We start from the raw sequence: 24,430 nt of genomic DNA, 5'->3' as shown, positions 1-24,430 counted from the left end.
GTATGTTTTGTTTGTTGTTTGTTTGGAACATTGGAATCACTGTTGCTTGTGTGTATAGCCCAGTAGATGGGAGGATTGCCTCACTGAGTGTTTATCAAATACTCATGCATCTTAATTTGTGTTTTGTGTGCAGGTAAAGGCAAAGTGTGATCGTGGAATCAAGGCAATGAAGAGGAGGATGTTCTAGGGACTGGATTGGTTGTTGTCTGACATTGTTAGGTTGCTAGAGTTGGGTCTTTAGAACTTGCTAGGTTGTCGGTTTCTTGTTCCTTGTTGTTTGACATTGGAATTGTTATGTCTGGATATTGGTTTTTGTTATTCCGTTATTGGTTGTAATTGTGGTTAGGTGGCTAGTGAGTATGGGACCACTAGTTGTAGTTTATTATTATTTATTTATTATTATTATTATTTATTATTTATTAAAAAAAAAAAAACGGGTCAGGTCGTTTTAGTTTGGTATCAGAGCGTTTACGGTTCTAGGTTTGGGTTCACTAGGTTTCTGTTGTGTTGTCTGGGATTGCATGTCTTGATTCATTATATGAGTTAGTCAATTGTGTGTGGCATGAAGTCTGTGGCCCCGGCTCAGGCTCAGGTAGTGCCACCAGTGGTGGCGGAGGAGCGGCAGCCAGTGTCTGCGGATATGGGGGTCCATTCTCGTTATATCAGCATGCTGACAGAAATGGGCCGTATTGGTACCGAGCGATTTTCAAGAGGTACAGATCCTACCGTTGCGGATGCGTAGAGGAGGAGTGTGGAACGTAACTTCCAAACTCTGAGGTGTCCTGAGGGGTTTTGGGTGGACATTGGGGTCCACTATTTGACTAGTGATGCTCAGTTGTGGTGGAGTTCTGTAGCAGCCAGGAGAGTGCAGAGGGAGATGTCTTGGGCTGACTTCGTCTTGGAGTTCAACCACAAGTATTTCCCTAGGGAGGCACTGGATAGGTTGGAGGTGCAGTTTCTTCAGCTAGCTCAGGGGACTCGGTCAGTGCGGGAGCTTGACTTGGAGTCCAGTCGACTTCTGAGGTATGAGGGTCGGGATATGGAGTCTGAGGAGGCTCAGATCAGGAGGTTCTTGAGGGCCCTATGTGATGACTTGTTGAGACTACAGCAGGGATAGAGGAGGATATCCGGGCACAGTCAGTGGCAGCTAGCCCAGCAGTCCAGCCTAGTAGGGCTCAACATCAGGGAGGTTCTAGCAAGGGCGGTAAGCCTGCGCAGGGAACCAAGAGGAAGTGGGAGGCTAGGCAGACGTCGAGTGGTGCGAGTTGCTTCAGTTGTGGGAGCAAGGACCACAAGATTGCTAGCTGTCCCAAGAGGAGTGCCCGTCGACAGCAGATCATGTGTGCTATTATTGCAGGTAGCCAGGGCACATCAAGCCCTATTGCCCCAAGTTGCAGCCGGTAGCAGTGGTAGCGTTGCAGCAAGTGCAGCCAGGAGGGCAACAAGTGGCACGGATTGAGTAGACGTCACGGGTTTAGACGACTGTGGAGACTGGTGGGACCAGTGCCGGGGCGATCACAGGTAAAATCTCTGATACTTTGTTTTTGTGAATTTTTATTAAGTTCAGATTTTTGTGTTGTCCTGTGAAAAAATGTTAGGTTCTCAACACATGAGGTTTGTGTAGGGACCCTGTTGGTGGGCGGGTTTAAGTCCCATGTTATGTTTGATTCTGGAGCTACTCATAGCTTCATTACCCTGAACTGTGCAGAGAGTGCGGGTATCGTGGGAGATCCCGGCGAGCGTACAGGAGTTGTCAGAGTTGTTGGAGGCAAGTTTCTGAGGGTCATTGGTAGAGCGAGGGGTATCGATATTCAGATCGCGGGAGAGTCTCGGCCTGCGGATTTGCTTATCAGCCCCGTGAAGTTGTATGATGTTATTTTGGGGATGGATTGGTTGCATCGGCATATGGTTCATCTGGATTGTCATCGGGGTAGAGTGGAGTTTGAGCGTTCGGGAGGGAAGTTGGTTTATCAGGGGATTAGACCGACTTCGGGGAGTCTCGTGATCTCGGCCATTCAGGCTAGGAAGATGATCGAGAAGGGCCGTGAGGTTATCTGGTTATTATATCTATGCCATAGTCATTGGAGAAGTCTACGGTTAGCGGTATTCAGGTTGTAGAGGAGTTTGAGGACGTGTTCCAGTCGTTGCAGGGATTACCACCTTCTCGGTTTGATCCTTTTACGATTGAACTGGAACCCGGGACGACACCGTTATCCAAGGCTCCTTATAGGATAGCTCCAGCAGAGATGGCAGAGCTGAAGAAGCAGCTTGAGGATTAGTTAAGCAAGGGAGTCATCCGTCCTAGTGTATCACCGTGGGGAGCGCCGGTGTTATTTTTTAAGAAGAAGGATGGGAGTTTCCGCTTATGCATTGATTACAGAGGTCTCAGCCGGGTCACTGTGAAGAACAAGTACCCTCTTCCGAGATTTGATGAGTTGTTGGATCAGTTGAGAGGTGCTACTTGGTTCTCCAAGATAGATCTGGTGTCGGGTTATCATCAGATCCCGATAGATGAGGCAGATGTGAGGAAGACTGCTTTCAGGATGAAGTATGGGCATTATGAGTTTGTAGTGATGCCTTTCGGGTTGACTAACGCACCCAGCAGTGTTTATGAGATTGATGAACAGTGTGTTTCAGGAGTTGCTGGATGTATCTGTCATCATTTTCATCGACAATATCCTGGTTTACTCTAAGAGTTCTAAGGAACATGCAGTGCATTTGAGGGCAGTTATGGAGAAGTTGTGGGAGCAGAAGTTGTTTGCTAAGTTGAGCAAGTGCAGTTTTTGGCAGCGTGAGATGGGCTTTCTGGGTCATATTGTGTCTGCAGACGGGGTTTCTGTAGATCCGGAGAAGATTCAGGCTATCAGAGATTGGCCTAGACCGCAGAATGCCACAGAGATCAGGAGTTTTCTCAGATTGGCAGGTTACTACAGTAGATTTGTGCAGGGGTTTGCGAGCAGAGCACGTCCTATGACTAAGTTGACAGGGAAGGATGTTCCTTTTGTCTGGTCGCAGGAGTGTGAGGAAGGCTTTGCAAACCTGAAGGAGATGTTGACTACTGCTCCGGTGTTGGCATTACTTGAGCAGGGAGAACCCTACGTGGTTTATACAGATGCATCTAGAGTGGGTTTGGGTTGTGTATTGATGCAGCATGGGAAGGTGATTGCCTATGCTTCGCGGCAGTTGCGGAAGCATGAGGACAACTATCCTACTCATGACTTGGAGATGGGTGATGTAGTTTTTGCCCTGAAGATTTGGAGATCTTATCTTTATGGTGCAAAAGTACAGGTGTTTACAGATCATAAGAGCCTGAGGTATATATTCACTCAGCCCGAGCTGAACTTGAGGCAGAGGCGGTGGATGGAGCTGGTGGCGGATTATGATATGGAGATAGCCTATCATCCTGGTAAGGCTAACTTGGTTGCAGATGCTTTGAGCCGGAAGCGGGCGGCTTCGACTCAGGAGCAGGATATGGATTCTCTGGTAGGAGAGATCAGTGCATTGAGCTTGTGTGCAGTTTCTCAGGAGTCGTTGGGTTTGGTTGCAGTTGATAGAGCAGATCTGTTGAGCAGAGTACGGCTTGCTCAGGAGTCGGATTTGGGGCTGGTGAATGCCTTAAAGGATGTTGACTCAGAGTATCAGGTTTCGGCTAATGGTACTATTATGGTGCATGGGCGGATCTGTGTGCCTAAGGATGAGGAGTTGAGGCAGGAGATTCTGAGAGAGGCTCATGCTAGCATGTTCTCTATACATCCAGGAGCGACTAAGATGTACCGTGATCTCAAGAGGTACTATCACTGGGTCGGGATGAAGAAGGACGTGGCTAGTTGGGTTGCGAGGTGCGATGTGTGTCAGCTAGTGAAGGCTGAGCATCAGGTACCAGGTGTGTTGCTGAAGAGTCTTCCCATTCCAGAGTGGAAGAGGGATATGATTACTATGGACTTCGTGGTTGGTTTGCTAATGTCCAGGACGTTTGATGCTAACTGGGTCATTGTGGACCGGTTGACTAAGTCGGCACATTTTCTGGCCATTAAGAAGACTGATGGAGCAGCAGTCTTGGCTAAGAAGTATGTGAAGGAGATAGTCAGGTTGCATGGGGTGCCAACGAGTATTGTGTCTGATAGGGATTCCAAGTTCACTTCTGTGTTCTGGAGGGCATTTCAGGCAGAGATGGGCACTAAGGTGCATATGAGTACAACTTATCATCCCCAGACAGATGGACAGTCAGAGAAGACGATCCAGACGTTGGAGGATTTGCTGAGGATGTGTGTGTTGGATTGGGGTGGCGATTGGGCAGATCACTTGAGCTTGGTAGAGTTTGCTTATAACAACAGTTACCAGGCGAGTATCGGGATGGCACCTTATGAGGCTTTGTATGGGGGGTCGTGTCGTAAACCGTTATGCTGGACTCAGGTGGGGGAGAGGAGCATGTACGGGGCAGATTTTGTTCAGGAGACCTCGGAGAAGATTTGGGTTCTCAAGCTGAACATGAAGGAAGCTCAGGATCGGCAGAGGAGTTATGCCGATAGGAGGAGGAGAGATCTTGAGTTTCAGGTTGGAGATAGAGTGTACCTCAAGATGGCCATGTTGCGGGGTCCAAACAGGTCATTGACTGAGATTAAGTTGAATCCGAGGTATATGGGTCCGTTCAGAGTGAGTGAGCGAGTTGGACCAGTGGCATATAAGCTGGAGTTACCTGAGGTTATGCNTTCCCATTCCAGAGTGGAAGAGGGATATGATTACTATGGACTTCGTGGTTGGTTTGCTAATGTCCAGGACGTTTGATGCTAANTTTCCATGTGTCTCTGTTGCGGAAGTGTCTCCGTGAGGATGACCAGTTGTTGGCTAAGATCCCTGAGGATCTTCAGTCCAACATGACTTTGGAGGCGAGACTACTAAGGGTTCTCGAGAGGAAGATTAAGGAACTTCGGAAGAAGAAGATTCCTTTGATGAGAGTCCTTTGGGACTGTGATTGTGTTGAGGAGCAGACTTGGGAGTCTGAGGCGAGGATGAAGGCAAGGTTTAAGAAGTGGTTTGAGAAGCAAGCCACGACTTGAGCTTGCCTAGCCTGGTCCCATCTGTAGTTCGTGGCTGGAGCAGGAATGGAGTATTCCAGCCCATCTCTCTTGTTACTCGGTCTCTTGGGGTGGCTGGTTGTGCGACTCAGTAACAAGATGAGGTGGTGTTTGGGGTTCAAAATTTCCGCAAGGAAGTGTTTGGAGGGAAGTTCCCTGAATTAGAAGTTGCTATAAGTGGAAAGTTTCCAAAAGTGGTAAGTGCTAAAAATGGAAAGTTTTATGTGAGTTAGAATTTGTCCATTTTTGGTGGCGGAGAGCCTGGGGGAGGGCTTGTGTGGCCTTTGTGGCGGGCTGTTTAGCCGTTGTGGCGGGCTGTTTAGCCATTGTGTGGCCTTCGTGGCGGGCTGTTAAGCCATTGTGTGGCCTTCGTGGCGGGCCATTTAGCCATTATGTGGCCTTCGTGGCGGGCTGTTTAGCCATTGTGTGGCCTTTGTGGCGGGCTGTTTAGCCATTGTGTGGCCTTCGTGGCGGGCGGTTTAGCCATTGTGTGGCCTTCGTGGCGGGCTGTTTAGCCAGATTGTCTGTTGAGGCGGTCCTTCGGGACAAATGGTCTTCGTGACGGTCCTTCGGGACGAGTGGGCTTGGTGGCGGTCCTATTGAGGACATTTGTTTGGCCTTTGTGGCGGTCCTGTTTAGGACATTTGTTTGGCCTTCGTGGCGGCCCGTGGGGCAGTGAGATTATCCTTGTGTGGTCATGGGGTATTTCAGTGAGGGGATATGTGGTTGGTATGACACTGTGTTGTCTTACGCGAGCCACGACAAGGAAACCTGGATAGGGATAGGACTCAGACGTGTTCAGAATTGTTTGCTCGTGACTCTTTGGGGACTTAGGTTCTCCTAGTACTGCCATATTCTGAGACTTTGTGGTTTGGGAGTATGGTTGGTATATCAAATTCGGATGACGATCCGGAGGCGCGCTGTAGGGTGGCAACCTGAGAGACGAGTATTGGACTTCCTTATATATTATGGCATGCAGGCTTCGGCCTGATGAGGAGCCAATATTATGGCATGCAGGTTTCGGCCTGATGAGGAGCCAATAAAAACTCAAGGTTTAGGCCTCTGAGTAAAGGAGAGTCCAAAAAGTCGAGAGCAAATAACGCCTGGAGCGTGAGTCTATCACCTAGAGGTGACCTTTCGTATATCAGTCGGAGGAGTGCGGGCCGTGGAGTCGGTAGCACATGAGTCCTTGGCTGAGTGTTGTTCGAGATTCGAGGAAAAATCTATTTTGGTGGGGGAGAATTGTAATGCATGTTGGTGTCGGTCGACACCCATGTTGGTTCGAGATAGGGGGTGGGTGTCGATCGACACCCATGTTGGTGTCGGTCGACACCACTTATTTATGGTTCGACCATATTGTTTTAATTATTGATTTGGACCGGTTTGGTTTAAGGAAACCATTGGACCAAGGTTTAAAAAGGAGAAAACGACCTAGGGTTGTGTTTTTGTTGTCTCACACTGCTTTGAGAGAAAAGAAAAGAGAGGAAACTGTTCTTGAGGTTCTAGAGGGAGATTGTGAGATTTAAAGGCTTTGTGGGTAAGATCTTGCTGTGGGAGTGAGGATTCAAGGCTAGGAACGTGTGGGAAGCTTGCTGAGAGTGTGGATTCGTTCATTGTTGGTCAGAAACTTCCTGCAAAGAGGTGAGTGCATGACCATGGCTAATCTAAGCCTTTGATTTCCTTGTTCTTGTTTGTTTGTTGTTGTTTTGTGTGTTTTCTTGCTGGGGATTTGATTATACAGGTTCCTAATGATGTTTCCGGCATGGGTTTTGAGTCAGTGTTGCTTGTGTATAGCCCAGTATATGGGAGGATTGCCTCACTGAGTGTTTATCAAATACTCATGCATCTCAATTTGTGTTTGTGGTGCAGGTAAAGGCAAAGTGTGATCATGGAATCAAGGCAATGAAGAGGAGGATGTTCTAGGGACTGGATTGGTTGTTGTTTGACATTGTTAGGTTGCTAGAGTTGGGTCTTTAGAACTTGCTAGGTTGCCGGTTTCTTGGTTGTTGTCTGACAATATTGGATATTTATTGGATATTGGTTTTTGTTATTCCGCTATTGGTTGTGATCGTGGTTAGGTGGCTAGTGGGTATGGGACCACTAGTTGTAGTTTATTATTATTTATTATTATTATTATTTATTATTTATTAAAAAAAAAACGGGTCAGGTCGTTTCAGTAATCTTCCGCACCAGTTGTGATTTGGCATCAAGAGTAAACCTCATAACATAAGCATCAAGTCAGACTTGGGAATGACAAAACAATAAACTATAGTTCATGACAAAACACATATACTCGACAAAACACATATACTCCACAATAGTTAATGACAAAACAATAAATAATAGTTCATAAACAATAAACAATAGTTCATGACAAAACATATACTCTACTAACTGATGAGAGACTTGGGAATGACAAAACAATTAACAATAGTTCATGGAGTTCACACATATTCTAAATTAACAATAGTTCATGAATTAACAATACTTCATGGAGTTCACACAAAACACATATACTCTAATCTAGATGCAACTCTAATCTAGAAGCAACTCTAACATGTTCTGAGCTGGAGATAAAAACGTGTTTACATACCAAGTTGTGTTAGGCTTAGGTTCCGGAGCAGTGGTAAAAGTATGACGGTCCGACACCATAAGTATGGCGTAAGGAGCCCTCAACGTGTCCTCCTGGAGTTCGAAGCTAGAGATCTCGCAGAATCATGCAAAGGAGAGATCGAACAAGAGGATTGTTCTGAACTTCTGATAATGACCGGAGTAGTGGTAAAAGTCGATTCACGGAGTTCTGAAATAGGGTCTGCGGGGGTGGATAGTTTCTGACCTGCGGTGCGGCTGACGTCGATAGTTGGGGGAACCGCGGACTTGTTCTTGAGGCGTCTGAGACGTAAGATTTTGAGCCGCCGGCGTGAAGTTGTATTGAGGCGGTAGAGGGTTGACTTTTCTCACCTTCGACGGAGGGTTAGAGCCATTAAGTCTGAGAGGAGCGTTGGGGACAACATTCCTCTTTTGTCCAGGCTTCTTAAGAGGAGGCACCGTGAGAATCAGGAGAAGGAAGATGAAGGATGGTGAGAAATGAGATTGAGAGATTAGGGTTTTGGCGATTGAAGATTGAGAGAATCGGAGGATTGTGAGAAATGAGAGATTAGGGTTGAAAAATTAGGGTTATCTCGTTTGTTAGGGTTATGGGCTTGACCGCGTAAATGGATTCCCGGGTTTAATTAACCCAAAATGTTTTACACTTAGTCGCTTATTAGTCGCGGATCAGTTGGTGCAAAATGTTTTAAACAATTGGGCTTGTTTTGGAGTCCAATATCTAGGTCCAACACGTAATAACCATGTTTAAACACAATAATTTGAATTTAGTCACTTGTTTGTCGCCAATCAGTAGCCAAATTTAATTTTATAAAAGACATATAATTTAATTTACTATACATATTATTTAAAGCACACTACTTATATATACACTACATAATATATTGATCACTTTAAATTTACAAAACATTACCTACATATATACTTACTATGATAAAAATTACATTTTCTATTTTTAATTAAAATTACATTTATGACTTAGCATAAATGAAGATACTAATTTTAAAAATTCAGACCTACTGATTCATATACATTTTCTTGAGCTTCACCTTCATAGGTAATTTTTCACTTTGCAACCAATTCACATCTGCACTAATAGAAAACAAAAGCTCAAGTCTAAACAATCAATAATTAATTAAGACATATATGGTGCACCTAAAATCATATAACAATAAGTATAGATATGGTAAAGCAAGCATAAAAAAAATGATATTACTTACATAGATTTTGTTTGTACCTTTGAAAATGAGAATAATATGAGAATGCCACAACATGATGTTTCTTTTATAGTTTATATTTTAAGAATTCCAAAATATTAGTCGCTACTTAGTAGCCAAATTACCGACTAATTGGCATAGTCGCTACTTAGTGGCCAAATTAGATACTTTGATGCAACAAAATTAAGTTCTTTTACTTTAGTCGTATAATGGTCGTGAATCAACGACTATAATACCGACTTTTGTATTTGGTCAGCAAATAACGTCTAAGTTACGACTAAAGTTATGTAGTTGTAACTTGGTCGTAAGATAGTTGATAAGTAGTCGGAAAATTAAGCGACTGCGTATTTAGTCGGCAATCGTAGTCGTAAATACCTTTTTTTGTTGTAGTGACAGTGTTCTTATAGGTTCTCCCTTTTCATATCATACATAATTTAATGCTTCTAATATGATGATTTTATTCTTCTAAACGGATTATTTATGATTTTAATTAATTCTACAACCAAGTGGTGATAACGTATTAGAACCCAAGTTATCAATTCAATAAGTTCATAAATTCGTTTAGATTGAGTTTACCCATGAATTTTTGCGGTGAAAATATATTTAAAAACGTTGATTTGGTTAACAAATTTAATATGTTCGTTGTTAAAAAAAAAAGATTTTGAAAGAATAACCATTTTAATTAGCTGCAACGATTGTGGAAACTGTATAACTGATTTGTTGGGTGAAAATTAAGTTGATAACTTGTAATTAGATAGAAAGAAATTAATTATCTTCGAATTATAGAGTAACAATTACCAAAAACAAGTTTTACTCAATTTTATTTTATTCCTCTAGTCATAAAGAGAGATACAGTATTATCAGGACCTCAAACTTCTTAATACAGTATTGAAACAAAAAAGAAGTTGACTGTATGTCTACCCAAAACATTCTGCCCATATAGTCTTGTTTTATTTTTCTTAAATGTTCCAAATATGACAAAATTGTAACGTTCCAAAAATATACAAGCACTAATGAACTGTATCTATAAGCATTTTACGCTTAATATCTGTAATATTTGTGAATCAAATAATCGGTTTTGGGGTGGGTGTCAATTGACACTACGGAGAGTGTCGGTCAACACCAACAATTTCCGTTCCGACTGGATTGATTTGATTTGTCGATTTGGTTCGGTTTGGTTTAAGTGAAATCTCTAACCGACGTATTTAAATGGAAAATCGATTTGAGAGTTTGGGAAGGCTGCTTTTTGTCGATTCCAGAGAGAAACAGAGGAGGAAAAGAGAGCATTTTAGAGTTTGGAGCTTTCACTGAGTTTTCTTGGCTTGTTTTGGGGATTTGTTCCTATATAAATATGAAATCACTAATTTATTATTATTATATTTATATAAAAAAACAGATCAAATCACTTCAGTGTCATAGAAAAAAGATATACTAAGATGTGCAGCCTCATGAAACGCATCTATGTTGCACAACAAAGAACTGTTATACATAATTTCAGAACTATTGAAATATCAATGGATTTTGGTTGCCAGTAGCGTGAGTGTGGTTTGTAATGGTGTATTGGAGGATGGAGGTGGGTAGGTACAACAAGGCAGAAAATAAATAAATTTACATGCAATTTTGGATACTATTTTGGCCATGTCTCTCGCTCTATTAAAAGCATGTGAAGTGATTGGTGGTTACTGAATAGTTTACAGATCTGACTTTTTTTTCTTTTTTTTGAACAACCACCAGTTCAAAGATCTGACTTATATGATAGATTAAACAGTGGAATAACAACATAGCTGAATAATTGTTAGCAGGACAAAATAAGTTAAATAAATTTTGTGAAATAATTTTACAAAACAATTAAAAAAAACTAATGTTAGTCATACATATTTTATATTTCTAATTATATTCTTATATAGCCGAATTAAATTTTTATAAGATGAAAACATGAATAAGTGGTATGCCACTCATTTACATTGGGGATGGTCTTATATCAATTATGACCATTGTAGAAGCGTTAGTTGTGTCTGGATGGTTTTGGCCATACGTGCACACTTGTGCGATAGCGTAAAATAATAATAATCAGTTATTTCTAGATTTTTTTTTTCTCTTTCTTCAGCAATATAATATTGCCAATATTCATGTAAACTCATCAGTATACACGTCGTAAATAAGTGAGTTATTTTTCTTTTTTTCTCCAATATTACTTATAACCAGTGTTCAAGAAAGCGGTCTAGGCGGCCGCCTAGGCGCCGTCTAGGCGCTAGGCGCTCAACAGACGCCTAGATGACCGCCTAACCCGCTTAAAATTACATACATTTTATTTTAATATTTATTTTTGATTTTTAAATTACATATAATTAAATTATTATGTTTTATATCTATATACGTAATTATAAACATTTATATGTTGTTAATATAACTTAAATAAATGTATTTTTCTTACCGTTGTTTATAATTTATAAATTTTTTCTTTTTATAACATATATTTTAATATAATTATATATATATAATGTTTTATGTTGTAAACGTCTAAACCGCCTAAAAACCGTTTAAGCCCCGACTAAGCGTTCTAGGCGCTAGGCGTTGGGTTACCGCCCAGATACCGCCTAACGCTTTCTTGAACACTGCTTATAACATATGTAACTCTCGTTTACATTATCTCTTTTCAGTAAAACAGACGGCTGGAAAGGCAAGTGTTCTAATTTCACAAGCCAAGTAGCTCTGAAACCATTTTTATTAAATAAGTTTTGAGTAAACTAAATAAATTATAGAATTATTTGAGTCTTTTAGTTTATGAAGGAATTATAGTAATAGAGACATGTCTACAATATTGTTTTCTTATCGGTAACTTGTAAGACTTAAAGATACATCCATAGTAGTATCACAAGAACTCAATAAGAATCTCGCGTACATAATCCTATCCACGCCCTGTTTTGTTAGAATGCGTAAGAATCTGACGCGCTCCAATTTGTGTGGACATGACATATTTGGTTTGCCAAATCAAACCACACTGACGTCTCATCTCTTCCTTCCCATATTTTTGTCTAACCAAAACCAATAATTGTGGCCATCACATTTAAACGTATTCATTTTACACTATTGTTTTTTTTATATAACTTATTTGTTTAAACGCCTTCACTTTTAAAAATATCTTTACCAACTCTGAAAAATGAATTAGGACTTTTATTCCTGATTTTCACCTAAAGATTTTTTTTTCTAATGGTAACCAGAATAAGTAGAATATACCTTTTTTTTGGACAAAAAAGTAGAATATATTTATGTATTACTTTTGGAAGAATTTGATTATTTTTTTTCTTAGTAGAAAGTGTAAAATGATGAAAACTCCATGAGTAGAGATATTGTATTCATGATATATTTGTATAGTATGTTACATGATAAGGAAAAATATATACCTAACTATATGCGATATACATAAATCATAGATATATCTACGTTAACACCCCTTCCCCCTGCAGTCCGAATCAGTGATTTGTGAACGTTCAGACTGAAACAAAAATTAAGAAACAATGGCGCGGGAAGGCCTTTGGCAAATATATCAGCATATTGATGTGATGATGGGGCATGGAACACCTTCAAATGACCAAGAGCAACCTTTCACAAACAAAGTGTATGTCAATCTCAATGTGTTTCATACGTTGATGTTGCGCCGGGTTTTAGAAAGATAAACAGCATTGACATTGTCGCAGAACACAACGGAGGCCTTCAGAAGATGGATATGCGTCTCAAACAGAAGATTACGTATCCAGCTTAACTCAGCAATGACATTAGCAACACTGCGGTATTCAACATTTGCATTGGATCGAGAGACAGTGTGTTGCCGTTTGGACGACCAAGAGATGATATTATCACCAAGAAGACACAAAAACCTGAAGTTGATCGATGTGTATACGGACATTCGGGCCTATCAGCGTCAGTGTAAGCTGTAAAAGACAGTATAGGAGACCGGTAAAGCTGCAGGCCATGAGAGATAGTGCCCTCCACATACCGAAGTATACTCTTTAAGGCATTTAAATGTGCCTCACGTGGTGCATGCATAAAAAGGCAAACATGTTGGACCGTGTAGAAAATATTCGGTCGTGTGAAAGTAAGGTATTGGAGAGCACCGACCAAGCTTCGATACAAAGTTTTATTGGGAATAAGCGGTCCTTCAGCGACATCAAGTTTGGGTTTGGTATCAACTGGTGTAAGACATGAATTATAGTCGGTAATCCCCGCTCGACGGAGAATGTCCGCGGCATATTTCTGCTGATGAAGAACCACACCTGGCTTTTTGCGGATGATGGAGATGCCCATAAAATGGTGAAGGGTGCCAAGATCAGTCATCGCAAACTCAGAGTGCAAAGAGGCGATGATCGATGATAGAATTAAAAGAGAAGACGAGATCAACGCGATATCATCAACATATAGAAGTAAGTAGGCAATGTCTTTACCGCAAGTCATGAAAAAGAGGGAGGTATTAGAGATGCTCTGTCGAAACCTGACACGACGAGCATAAGTAGAAAAACGCTCATACCAAGCACCTGGAGCTTGTTTTAAACCATAGAGGGAGCGTTTCAATAGACATACATGATCAGGTTTACTCGCATCACGGAACTCCGGTGGTTGATGCATATAGACAGTCTCCTTGAGATCACCATGGAAGAATGCATTTTTGACATCATGTTGATGGAGAGGCCAGTTTTTCGCAGTTGCAATGCCTAGACTAGCACATATTATGGCCGGTTTCACTACTGGGCTGAAAGTTTTGTCGCAGTCAACACCAGGTTGTTATGACTTCCAATTAGTAACTAAGCAAGCTTTATAGCGGACCAAATTTCCTGCAGAGTTCAACTTATGCTTGTACAACCACATACAATGAATAATGTTAGCAAACTTAGGTCGTGGTATAAGTACCAACGTTCCCATTTTAATGAGAGCATCATATTACTCCCCATGGCAGGGTTCCAATTAGGATCTTTGGCTACATCTATATGTGATTTTGGTAACGGGAGACAGTTATTGTGTGAAGACAGAGACGAGTTTGTGGTTTAGTGATGTCGTGTTTACCACGAGTCATCATGAGATGAGTGTTTCTGGCAATCGGTTCAGGTGGTGGTGGTTAAGGCGTGTTTGCCAAGGAAGGTGGACCATTGTGAATTGATGAATGAGCAACTATCGCTTGGTGCTGGTTGAGGCAAAACAGGTGGAATAAGAATTCTGGAAACCAGTTGTGGCAGGACAAAAGGCTATGGTGAGACGGACACCACAGGTTTATGTGCAAAGGGAAAGACTATTTCATCAAAAACCACATGTCAAGAGATGATTACCTTTTTCATGGTCATGTCAAGACATCGTTAGCCCCTACGGTATGAAGGATAGTCAATAAATGTGCAGTCGACCGTGGAGCAAGCTTGTGGGGTGTTGTTGGAAGGAAGTTCTGGTAGCACAATGAGCCGAATACACGCAAGTGATCATACCGAGGGACACTCCAAAAAGTTCAAAAAACGGAACATCGTCATTTATCATAGCCGATGGTAGGATGTTGAGAAGATAGGTTACAGTGTGTAGGGCTTTGAACCAATAGGCGAGAGGCATGCTTGCTTGAACCAAGAGAGTACAAACTAGGTTGTTAAGAGTGCGAAGCATCCTTTCCGCCTTGCCATTATGTTGTGATGTATAAGGACATGGGATCCAGAAAGTCGTCCCAACCGTCGCAAAGTAGTCTTTGAACTGTTGATTGTCATATTCTCGTCCGTTATCACATTAAAAACAACAATTTCTTGACCAAATTTGGCAGAGAAGTGGAGATAACGGCTAAAGATATCACTCTTCCGGCGAAGAGGATATACCCATACATAGTGGCTGCAATCATCTAAAAATAGCAAATAATATTTGACACCACTTATACTTGGGATAGGAGATGTCCATAAATCAGAATGAATTTAATCAAAAGGTCTGGAAACAACTGAAGTAAAAGAAGAAAAAGGCATGCGAGTGTGTTTGCCAAGCTGACATGCATGACACAAATTTGTCATGTCACTATGTTTAAAGGAAATAAAATCAGAATAATTTAAAGACTGAAGACTATTAATGGCAGGATGACCAAGACGCCTGTGCCAAAGAGTAGAGGTGGGAGCAGTCACTGAACAAGCGGAAGGCGTTGTGGCAGAGAGTGTGATGGTGTAAAGAGGATCAGCGCTGTTACCCTGGAACAGCCTTGTCTGAGTCTGCAGATCCTTGATACAGAAACCAAGCGGGTCAAATTCAATAGTACACTTGTTGTCGGTAACAAAGTGGCAAACAAAGACCAGGTTTCGAACAATTTCAGGACACACAAGGACATGATTTAGATGGAGAGGTTTGGTGATGGTGGGTATGGTTATATGCTAGAGTTTGTTATAAACGCTGAGGAACCGTTGCCAACAGTAATAGAAGGAATAGTGCTCATATTAAAAAGAGAACGTAGCGTAGCTGGCTACCCGTATCTCAGCTGTAACATGATTCGTGGCACCTGTATCCATCACCCATTGGTTGTTGGATGGATCCGGAAGGTTCATAGTACTGAACGTTTGAGGAAGAGCCGTGTAAGCAAGCGGTTGTACTCCGCCCATGGTGGGGAAGGATGGTACGACATGAGTGTAGTGAGCCTCCCCTTGCTGTCATTGCTGAAATGAGCCAAATGAAGAGGAGGAAGGATGCATTTGTGGCGTGAAGTTTGATGGTGCAAACCCAGGAGGCGAGTTGTAAGAGTTAGTAAACATCCACGGTGCTTCAGGATAAGACCACAGTGGTGCCAAATATGCATTGTTGTGCCAATTGTTGTTGTTGTAGCGACCATGACCTCTGCTACCACGGCTTTCCCGACCACGTGTTTTGTTGTAGTTGTTGCTGCCAGAGTTGTTGTTGTTGTAGTGTTGCGGGCGCTGTTAGTGTTAGTCCGATTGTGTGTAAAGTACACTTTGGGATGATGAGTCAGTGTTGTGTTCTGAGATCGGTGGAGCCTTCTTGGTGAGTCTCTTCTCTTTCATGAGAAGCATGGATCGAGCCTTGATGACATACAAAAATTGTGACACCCCAATTTCAGGGACATGCGGAGAGGTTTAAAAGAATTGATTTGGCCACCTATGTAATAAAAGTACAAATATCTTTTTGGTTAAGGATCCTGAAAGAACTTAGCGTGCTTAAGCTGGAGTAGTCTAAGGATGGGTGACCTTCCGGAAAGTAACTGTCGGAACTGTGCGAGTGAGGACAAAACATAGGGAAAGATCATGTGGTGATTTGTATAGACGGTAACAAGTCTTTAAAACCTCCCAGACGTAGCAAAATGACCGTCAGATATGGATGGGATGACGTGTGATGCTGAATCACATTAATGATACTATCAAACTTTGCACACAGTCCATTAAGCATGTGCATAACCAAGGCACGATCAGTTATTGGTGCGTCAATGTTTGCTAGAAGATCAGCATGTGTTTTCAACCTATGTGTGTAATCAGTGACAAACATGTCACCAATGACAAGAGTACGAAGATCATTATCATATTGAACTAATTGAGCTTCTTTGTTGTCACGAAATAGAGCTTCAGGAGTAAGCCATAAATCACGAGCCGGGGACTTGGCTTTGAGGATGGCGTCAAGGAGTTGCTCTGACAACGTGCCATAGATCCACATCTTGTTCCTTCCACTGCTTCTCATCGTCAGAAGACGGTGCAGATGAGCCATCAAGATGACCAAGGACACCAAAGCTGCTGCAGTGAGTTTTAAAGAGCTCACGCCAGACATCATAGTTCAACTTTTTGAGATCAAGTTAAATCGGTATGTAAGCCCGGATCTGAGTGATCCCATACGACTTATCATTTATGGGAGCGGTCGCGGTGACAGTCACAGTTGCCAGCGATCCTGACATGTTTTTGAGAATAGAGGATTGAAACAAAAAAAACGATGGAAAAACAAAAAAAGAAAGACAAAGAAGAAGGATCGAGGTTTTAGTGAAAAAGCTCTGATACCACGTAATCTGATGAAACTCATGAGCGAGGTATTGTAATTTTGGAATATATATAGTGTGTTACATGATAAGGACAAATATACACCTAACTATATGCGATATACATAAGTCATAGATATCCCTATATTTACGCTAACAGAAAGAACTGAATAACAATTTCAGCCTAATGTTTTTCAATTTTTTTTAATGAAAATGACGCATTTAAAAAAAAATAGACAAAAACATGAAAATTATTAAAACTAATTTAATTTATTTTGGTTTTATTTCCTTCCATTTTTCAAACATATTATATATAATAGCATAGATAAAATTTGTCGATCATTTAACAAAAAACAACCAATGAACATAGATCAACAAGTAACAAGTTAATATCATTTTTTCATTATATAACATTTTTTTCTCTCTAAATCACACTTTATTTATCCTATTTTCTACAATTTTTAAACTTTAGTTCACTAGAGTTATAATATTTTTCAACCCCCATATGATATCTTATCTACAAAGAAGCCCATACATGAATTATCTTCATTTATATTAGATCCCTTATTTGTTTCTTTTTTCGGTTTAGATTCCGTTTCAACTAGTTTGATGCATACATAAGTTTTTCTTGTTTCGCTACCTGTTTCATTTGGATTTTTCCTTTTTTTTTTTTTTTTTGTCACAAAAGATTTTTCCTATCCAGTTTTCAACTTTCTAATGAAAATTTGGAACGAGTCACCATTATTATTATAGAAATGAAATAATAGTGACAAACGAAAACATAAAAAAATAGAAGAAAAAAAAAACAATTATTACGCTTATCTCATTTGGCTTTAAATATACCCCACCACCATAGCTTGTCCATCATACAATCGTCTTCTTCATCTTTTTCTCTTCTTCTTCTACAAGAAAACACTTGAAGAAGAAATGGGTTCTCTTAAGCCAGTCATGGCGATCCTTTTCCTAGCGATGGTCGCAGTTTCATCGGCCATGGACATGTCAATCATCTCCTACGACGAGAAGCACGGAGTCTCCTCTTCGAGTGGCCGGAGCGACGCAGAGGTTAGGAGTATGTACGAGGAGTGGTTGGTGAAACACGGGAAGGTTCAGAACCAGAACTCTCTTCTTGGTGAGAAAGATCGGTTCGAGATCTTTAAGGACAATCTCCGTTTCATCGACGATCACAACGAGAAGAATCTTAGTTATAGATTGGGGTTGACTCGTTTTGCGGATCTTACCAACGATGAGTATAGATCCATGTACCTTGGAGCTAAGACGCACAAGAAAGGTGAGAGAAGGACTAGCCATCGGTACAAGGCTCGTGTCGGTGATGAGTTACCGGAGTTAGTTGACTGGAGGAAGAAAGGAGCCGTGGCTGAGGTCAAAGATCAGGGAAGCTGCGGTAAGTTTAAAGTTTTCAGTTCACTGGATCTGACCATCATCATTTTGTATATTTTACTCTAGTATAGTAATAGTAATATTATAATATCTCTCTGATTCTTTCAAAAAGTATTGGAACTTGTGAAAATGACATACTTGCCCTTTCCAGGAATGATTGGTAGTTTGTTGGCAAAACATAACTCAGTTAATGTTATGAAATGAATATAACAGAGCTTATTACTTCATTACAGACCTGTATGAATTGACAAATATTTGTAGCCTAGTGCTAGGTTTGTATCTAGCCCGGGTTCAAATATGCATATTAGATGTTTAGATGAGATTTGTTCTGTTTGGAAATCTTCAATTTATTCATTTTGATTATATAAATTTCGTAGTCATAACTAGCAAAGAAACTGCACAAAAGATCGAGTTGGTCTGTGGCCTGTGGGTGATTGTTTTTTAGGAGAAATGTTCTGTTTGATTTTAATGGTTTATCTTGTAAGCTGATGTTGATGACAGAATGAAGTAAAAGTAACTAATTTGATCTTGTTTGTTTTGTTCCTTTGGGTAATTAAGGGAGTTGTTGGGCGTTCTCAGCCATCGGAGCAGTGGAGGGGATAAACCAAATCGTAACCGGAAACTTAACAACCTTGTCCGAACAAGAGCTGGTCGATTGTGACACTTCATACAACGAAGGTTGTAACGGAGGTCTCATGGACTACGCTTTTGAGTTCATCATAAAGAATGGTGGAATCGATACAGACAAAGATTATCCTTACAAGGGTCTTGATGGACGTTGTGACCAGATCAGGGTAAGTACATTGGTTTTTGTTTTGATCAGGAATTTACATTTGATTCCTGACAACTTATGATGCTTATATCAATCTCCTTGTGGGTTTCTTGTTTCAGAAAAACGCTAAAGTTGTCACAATCGATTCCTATGAGGATGTTCCCGTTTACAGCGAGGAATCGTTGAAGAAAGCAGTTGCTAACCAACCCATCAGTGTCGCCATTGAGGCTGGTGGTCGTGCGTTCCAGCTCTATGTTTCGGTAACTAAGTTAGCCTTCTTCTCGTAGTTATTAATCAGCTATTCACTATGTTTGTCTCAAAATGTTCTAATGTGTTATGTGTTATTTTCCTCTTTAAGGGTATATTTGATGGAACTTGTGGAACACAAGTAGACCATGGAGTTGTGGCGGTTGGATACGGAACTGAGAACGGCAAAGACTACTGGATTGTGAGAAACTCATGGGGTAAAAGCTGGGGAGAGAGTGGATACTTAAAGATGGAGCGTAACATCGCCTCTTCAGCAGGAAAATGTGGTATCGCAATTGAACCTTCATACCCGGTCAAGAATGGCGCAAACCCGCCAAACCCGGGACCTTCACCTCCATCTCCCATCAAGCCACCAACCCAATGTGACAGTTACTACACTTGTCCTGACACCGCTACTTGTTGTTGTCTCTTTGAGTATGGAAAGTATTGCTTTGCTTGGGGGTGTTGCCCACTAGAAGCTGCCACTTGCTGTGATGACAACTCTAGCTGCTGCCCTCACGAGTACCCGGTTTGTGACCTTGATCATGGAACCTGTTTAATGGTAAGTTCTGATTCTCTTACTTTCAGTAACACATATTTTAAAACGGTAATGCTTGAATCTCACCTAATCCTTTTTTGAATATGTCATTAATTGCAGAGCAAGAACAGTCCATTAAGTGTTAAGGCCTTAAAGCGTAAACCCGCAACGCCATTCTGGTCACAAGGAAGAAAGAACATTGCGTAAAGAGAAGATGAAGGCAATGAACAATTGCTTTCTTCAGAGAGGAAGACTCTGACTCACACATGAGAGTCGAGAGAAGAGTTATCTCTGAAGGGATTTATCAGATGCTTTTTAATGTTTGTTGTTTATGCCATAACTAGATTACATAAAAAAAACAATGCAGCTGTTGGGTTTCTTGTATATAGAAAAAAGCACCCTAAGTTTCATAGTTGGGTTTCATTGATACAGTAAATTTATTGTTAATTCAAGAAAGTTTAATATTCATGGCTATGTTATGGAAGAACCCTTCCAAATCTTTTTTGCTTCTAATTTAGTAGGAAACCTTTGGTCGTTACAAAGTCATCAGGCATGGCCTAAATTTTTTAATCTCGATCCTCTATAACTCCCATAAAAAATCAGAGAAATGAACCTTTAACTACTTATTTTCCTAAAAATTTTAACTTTTTAGTTTTTGTTTTTAACAAATTGATACTCTAATTTTGATTTTGTTTTTGATTTTTTTGTTTTTTTTTGTTTTGAAAGATTTTTCTATGTGTATCCTTTAGAACCGGTGAATTTTGTCTTTTTGATTAATCATAGTATTACTTTTTCAAATATAAACTATATATTTCTTAGTATTATTATTATTATATACAAGGCTCCTCACATTTCAAATTGAGTTGTTCTAAGGTAAGATTGATACTATGCATTCAGGCTCCAATATAGTCTCTTATTCAGAGCCGACCATGACTAAGTTCAAACATACACCTATTTAATCAACACATACTTTTTTGCAATATATTCGGTAGCTCTGTTAGTTAAAAGTGAGTTTTTTTGTTGGATACGAACCTCATAGAGGAAGGTATTGTTCATAGATAAATTATTTGGTCAAGATTCTTTTTTTTTGGTATACGGCCATCGATGACATAGCACTACCGCCTCTAGCTATATTGGGACGGAAACACATGAAGTTTGGGAAGTATAGTGTTCTTTATTGACTGAAATAAGCAAACTCCAAAATAAAACGAAAATTCCAAAATTTCTAATTTATATTTATTGAACTTTACCAACTTTCACCAAAACTAAACTTTTTCTGGGTATTTTGAATAGTCTCTGATAGTATATATTTTAATTATGTAGACTAAAAAATTCAAAACCATAAAAAAAAGAAAAGAAAAAGAATTAGTAAAACAAAGAAGTCGAAATGAGAATTTCAAAGTTAACCTTTTTTCAAAAATGTCTCCTAAATTTTAAATTAAAAATATCACTAAAATATAATATTTATCCAATATTTGTGTAAGCTACATATATATATATATATTGTATCTCTGTAAAATTTTATAGAGACCTCTTAAAAACTTTATAAAAACTATGCAAACTTATTCTCAATTAATTAAAGTGTTAAGAAAATAATTCTAACTTGTCCTTTTCCTTTTTAAATTTAATTTGTAGATTCCCTTATTTATTTATTTTAGATGTTACTTTCTTAATTAAATAACATAATCACAATACCAATTAATAGAGTAAAAGAATCAATAAATATATTAAAATCTTCCTCAGTTTGTGTCCTCTAAAAATGGGTTCTAGAAGAGAACCATATTGTTTTGAAAAACTTAAAAACAAATACAACACCATATTATTATAACTATAAACCGAAACAAAAACAAATAAAACAATTTCACACTCTTAAGCAACAGCTTCCCCAAAACTAATTTTCTCAACCTTTCCCTTTAAATTAAACCAACGCTCAAATCTCTCACTAACCGACAAAACCGAAACCTCAAAATCAAAATCAAAATCAAAATTCTCCTCTCCGCCGCAGACGACGACGACTACGACCATCGGAGACCTTCGTGGATGGGCCAATCAACCTCCGCCGCCGGCAATTCAATCCTTAATCAACGGAGAACCAAATCGTTCTCACTAAAATTCCCGATTCAATCGCTCGAATCTGAGGTTTCACAACCTGACTACACATCGTATTTACCCGACGAGTGCTTAGCTTTGGTCTTCCAGTTCTTAAACTCCGGTAACCGGAAAAGATGTGCTTTAGTTTGTCGACGGTGGATGATCGTTGAAGGACAGAATCGTTACCGTCTCTCTCTCCATGCTCGTTCAGATCTGATTACTTCGGTACCTTCTCTCTTCTCTCGATTCGATTCAGTTACGAAGCTCTCTTTAAAATGCGACCGTAGATCTGTTAGTATCGGAGACGAAGCGCTTGTTAAGATCTCTCTCCGGTGTCCAAATCTGAAGAGACTTAAGCTTAGAGCTTGCCGTGAGCTCACCGATGTAGGTATGGCTGCTTTTGCTGAGAATTGTAAAGGTTTGAGGATATTCTCTTGTGGATCTTGTGATTTTGGAGCTAAAGGTGTGAAAGCTGTGCTTGATCATTGCTCGAACCTCGAGGAGTTGTCGATCAAGCGTCTCCGTGGATTCACAGATGTAGCTCCGGAGTTGGTTGGTCCTGGTGTTGCTGCTTCGTCTCTTAAGTCGATTTGCTTGAAGGAGCTTTATAATGGTCAGTGTTTCGGTCCGGTGATCGTTGGTGCGAAGAATCTTAGATCTTTGAAGCTTTTTAGGTGTTCTGGTGACTGGGACGTGCTTCTTCAACAGATGGCTGTTAAGGATCATGGTATAGTTGAGATACATTTGGAACGGATGCAAGTGAGTGATGTAGCTCTTACTGCGTTATCGAATTGCTCGAGTCTTGAGATTTTGCATCTTGTGAAGACACCTGAATGCACGAATTTTGGATTAGCTGCGATTGCAGAGAAGTGTAAGCGTTTGAGAAAGCTTCATATTGATGGTTGGAAAGCGAATCTGATTGGGGACGAAGGGCTTGTGGCTGTGGCTAAGTTTTGCTCTCAGTTACAGGAACTGGTTTTGATTGGAGTGAATCCAACTACGTTAAGTTTAGGAATGTTGGCTGTGAAATGTCAGAATCTCGAAAGATTGGCACTTTGTGGTTGTGATACGTTTGGTGATCCTGAGCTTTCTTGTATTGCGGCGAAATGTCCGGCGTTACGTAAATTATGTATCAAGAACTGTCCCATTTCGGATGTGGGGATCGAGAATCTTGCAAACGGATGCCCAGGTTTAACTAAAGTGAAAATCAAGAAATGCAAGGGAGTAATGGGTGGGTGCGCAGACTGGTTAAGATCGGTTAGGCCTACGCTTTCGGTTAACGCAGACACCGTGGAACCAGAACATCAAGAAGAAGAAGAAGCAAGCAATGATGCTGTAGGAGGCTTGCAAGAAAACAGAATCGAGTTCCCTCATTTGAACAGCCAGATCATGGCACCAAGCATTGCGTCAAGCAGTAGAAGCCGTTCAGGGTATTTCAAATCAGGCGTTGGACTGTTCAGCGGAATGAGTTTAGTAGCTTGCACTTCGAGACAACGACGGGCAAGCAGGTGATTGGCTGCGCTCAGCTAATATTGTGTTAATTACTTGATCATGTTGTTTCTTACAAACGCAATTGTATATATATGGGAGTAGATTGTTTGTTGTATTACTCAATTGAATATTACTTCGTGGCTGATCTATCACGTGGCCAACACTTAATAGAATCATGAAACATCACATCCGCAATATGGTTACGAAAACTGAAGACTTACAAAGACTCCATTATCTGTAACTTCTTCGGTTATAACTCTTAGAACTAACTGTGTTCTCCTCCAGGTTGTAGAAAAAACACAAAGTATTAAATGCAGCCATATTCTTCCACGAAGTCGGCAAAACTAATATGAACTTCACCAATTCTTTCTTCATTGCATTCTCGAAAACTCACAGCTCACACAAGATGTCGCTAATATTTTTCAATCTAAAATTTGTTTCTCAAGGCTAGGCAATCTTTAAGTTAAACATGTATCTATTAAAACGCAGTAGCCGATAGGTAGAAGTAAGCAAAATAATATGAAGAAGAATAATAAGATCAATGTCAATGAGAGTTTAGACAACATCATCAATAAAGCAAGGATCAATTGAAGTGGAAATATAGTAAGAGTTAGAAACCAAACCCGTGAGCAACCTCAATGTTGTTGCAGAAACATCAGATTCTCAACATAATTTGTGAGGAAGAATAATGATTCATGAGGATCTTGACCCGTGGATACTTTTGTCTTTCATTCCTTTGATTTCAACTCTTCGAACATGCTCTATCTCCGGTTTGTAGAAGTTAACATACAGTATAATGGATCGGTCAAACGACTTGATGACCTCCAAACAATTTCACCCGTAGCACTTGCCCAGATTGATTTCTTAACGTCCCACATAGCTGAATAAGGCTAATACTTTTCTATGTAAAATTTGTTTCTCAAGTCTAGGTAATCTATAAGTGATACATATTAACATATATACACTAAAAAAAACAGTAACAGTATGATCAACAGTAAGCAACCCAATATGAGAGAAGAA

At 40.3% G+C, this 24,430-nt stretch overlaps 2 protein-coding genes across 2 annotated transcripts; both read left to right on the top strand.

The window, feature by feature from the left end:
- Positions 17,731 to 20,312, top strand: LOC104777650 (cysteine proteinase RD21A). Its single transcript, XM_010501935.1, has 5 exons — positions 17,731 to 18,276; positions 18,831 to 19,066; positions 19,164 to 19,304; positions 19,403 to 19,852; positions 19,949 to 20,312. The coding sequence occupies exons 1-5, from the start codon at positions 17,802 to 17,804 to the stop codon at positions 20,033 to 20,035; spliced, it is 1,389 nt and encodes a 462-aa protein (XP_010500237.1). The 5' UTR covers positions 17,731 to 17,801; the 3' UTR covers positions 20,036 to 20,312.
- Positions 21,710 to 23,605, top strand: LOC104777649 (F-box protein At1g47056-like). Its single transcript, XM_010501934.2, has one exon. It carries the CDS (start codon positions 21,869 to 21,871, stop codon positions 23,429 to 23,431), a length of 1,563 nt encoding a protein of 520 aa, XP_010500236.1. The 5' UTR covers positions 21,710 to 21,868; the 3' UTR covers positions 23,432 to 23,605.

This window comes from Camelina sativa, chromosome 3 (assembly GCF_000633955.1).
Source record: "Camelina sativa cultivar DH55 chromosome 3, Cs, whole genome shotgun sequence".
Classification (NCBI taxonomy): Eukaryota; Viridiplantae; Streptophyta; class Magnoliopsida; order Brassicales; family Brassicaceae; genus Camelina; species Camelina sativa.
This window is presented reverse-complemented; position numbering and strand designations above follow the sequence as displayed.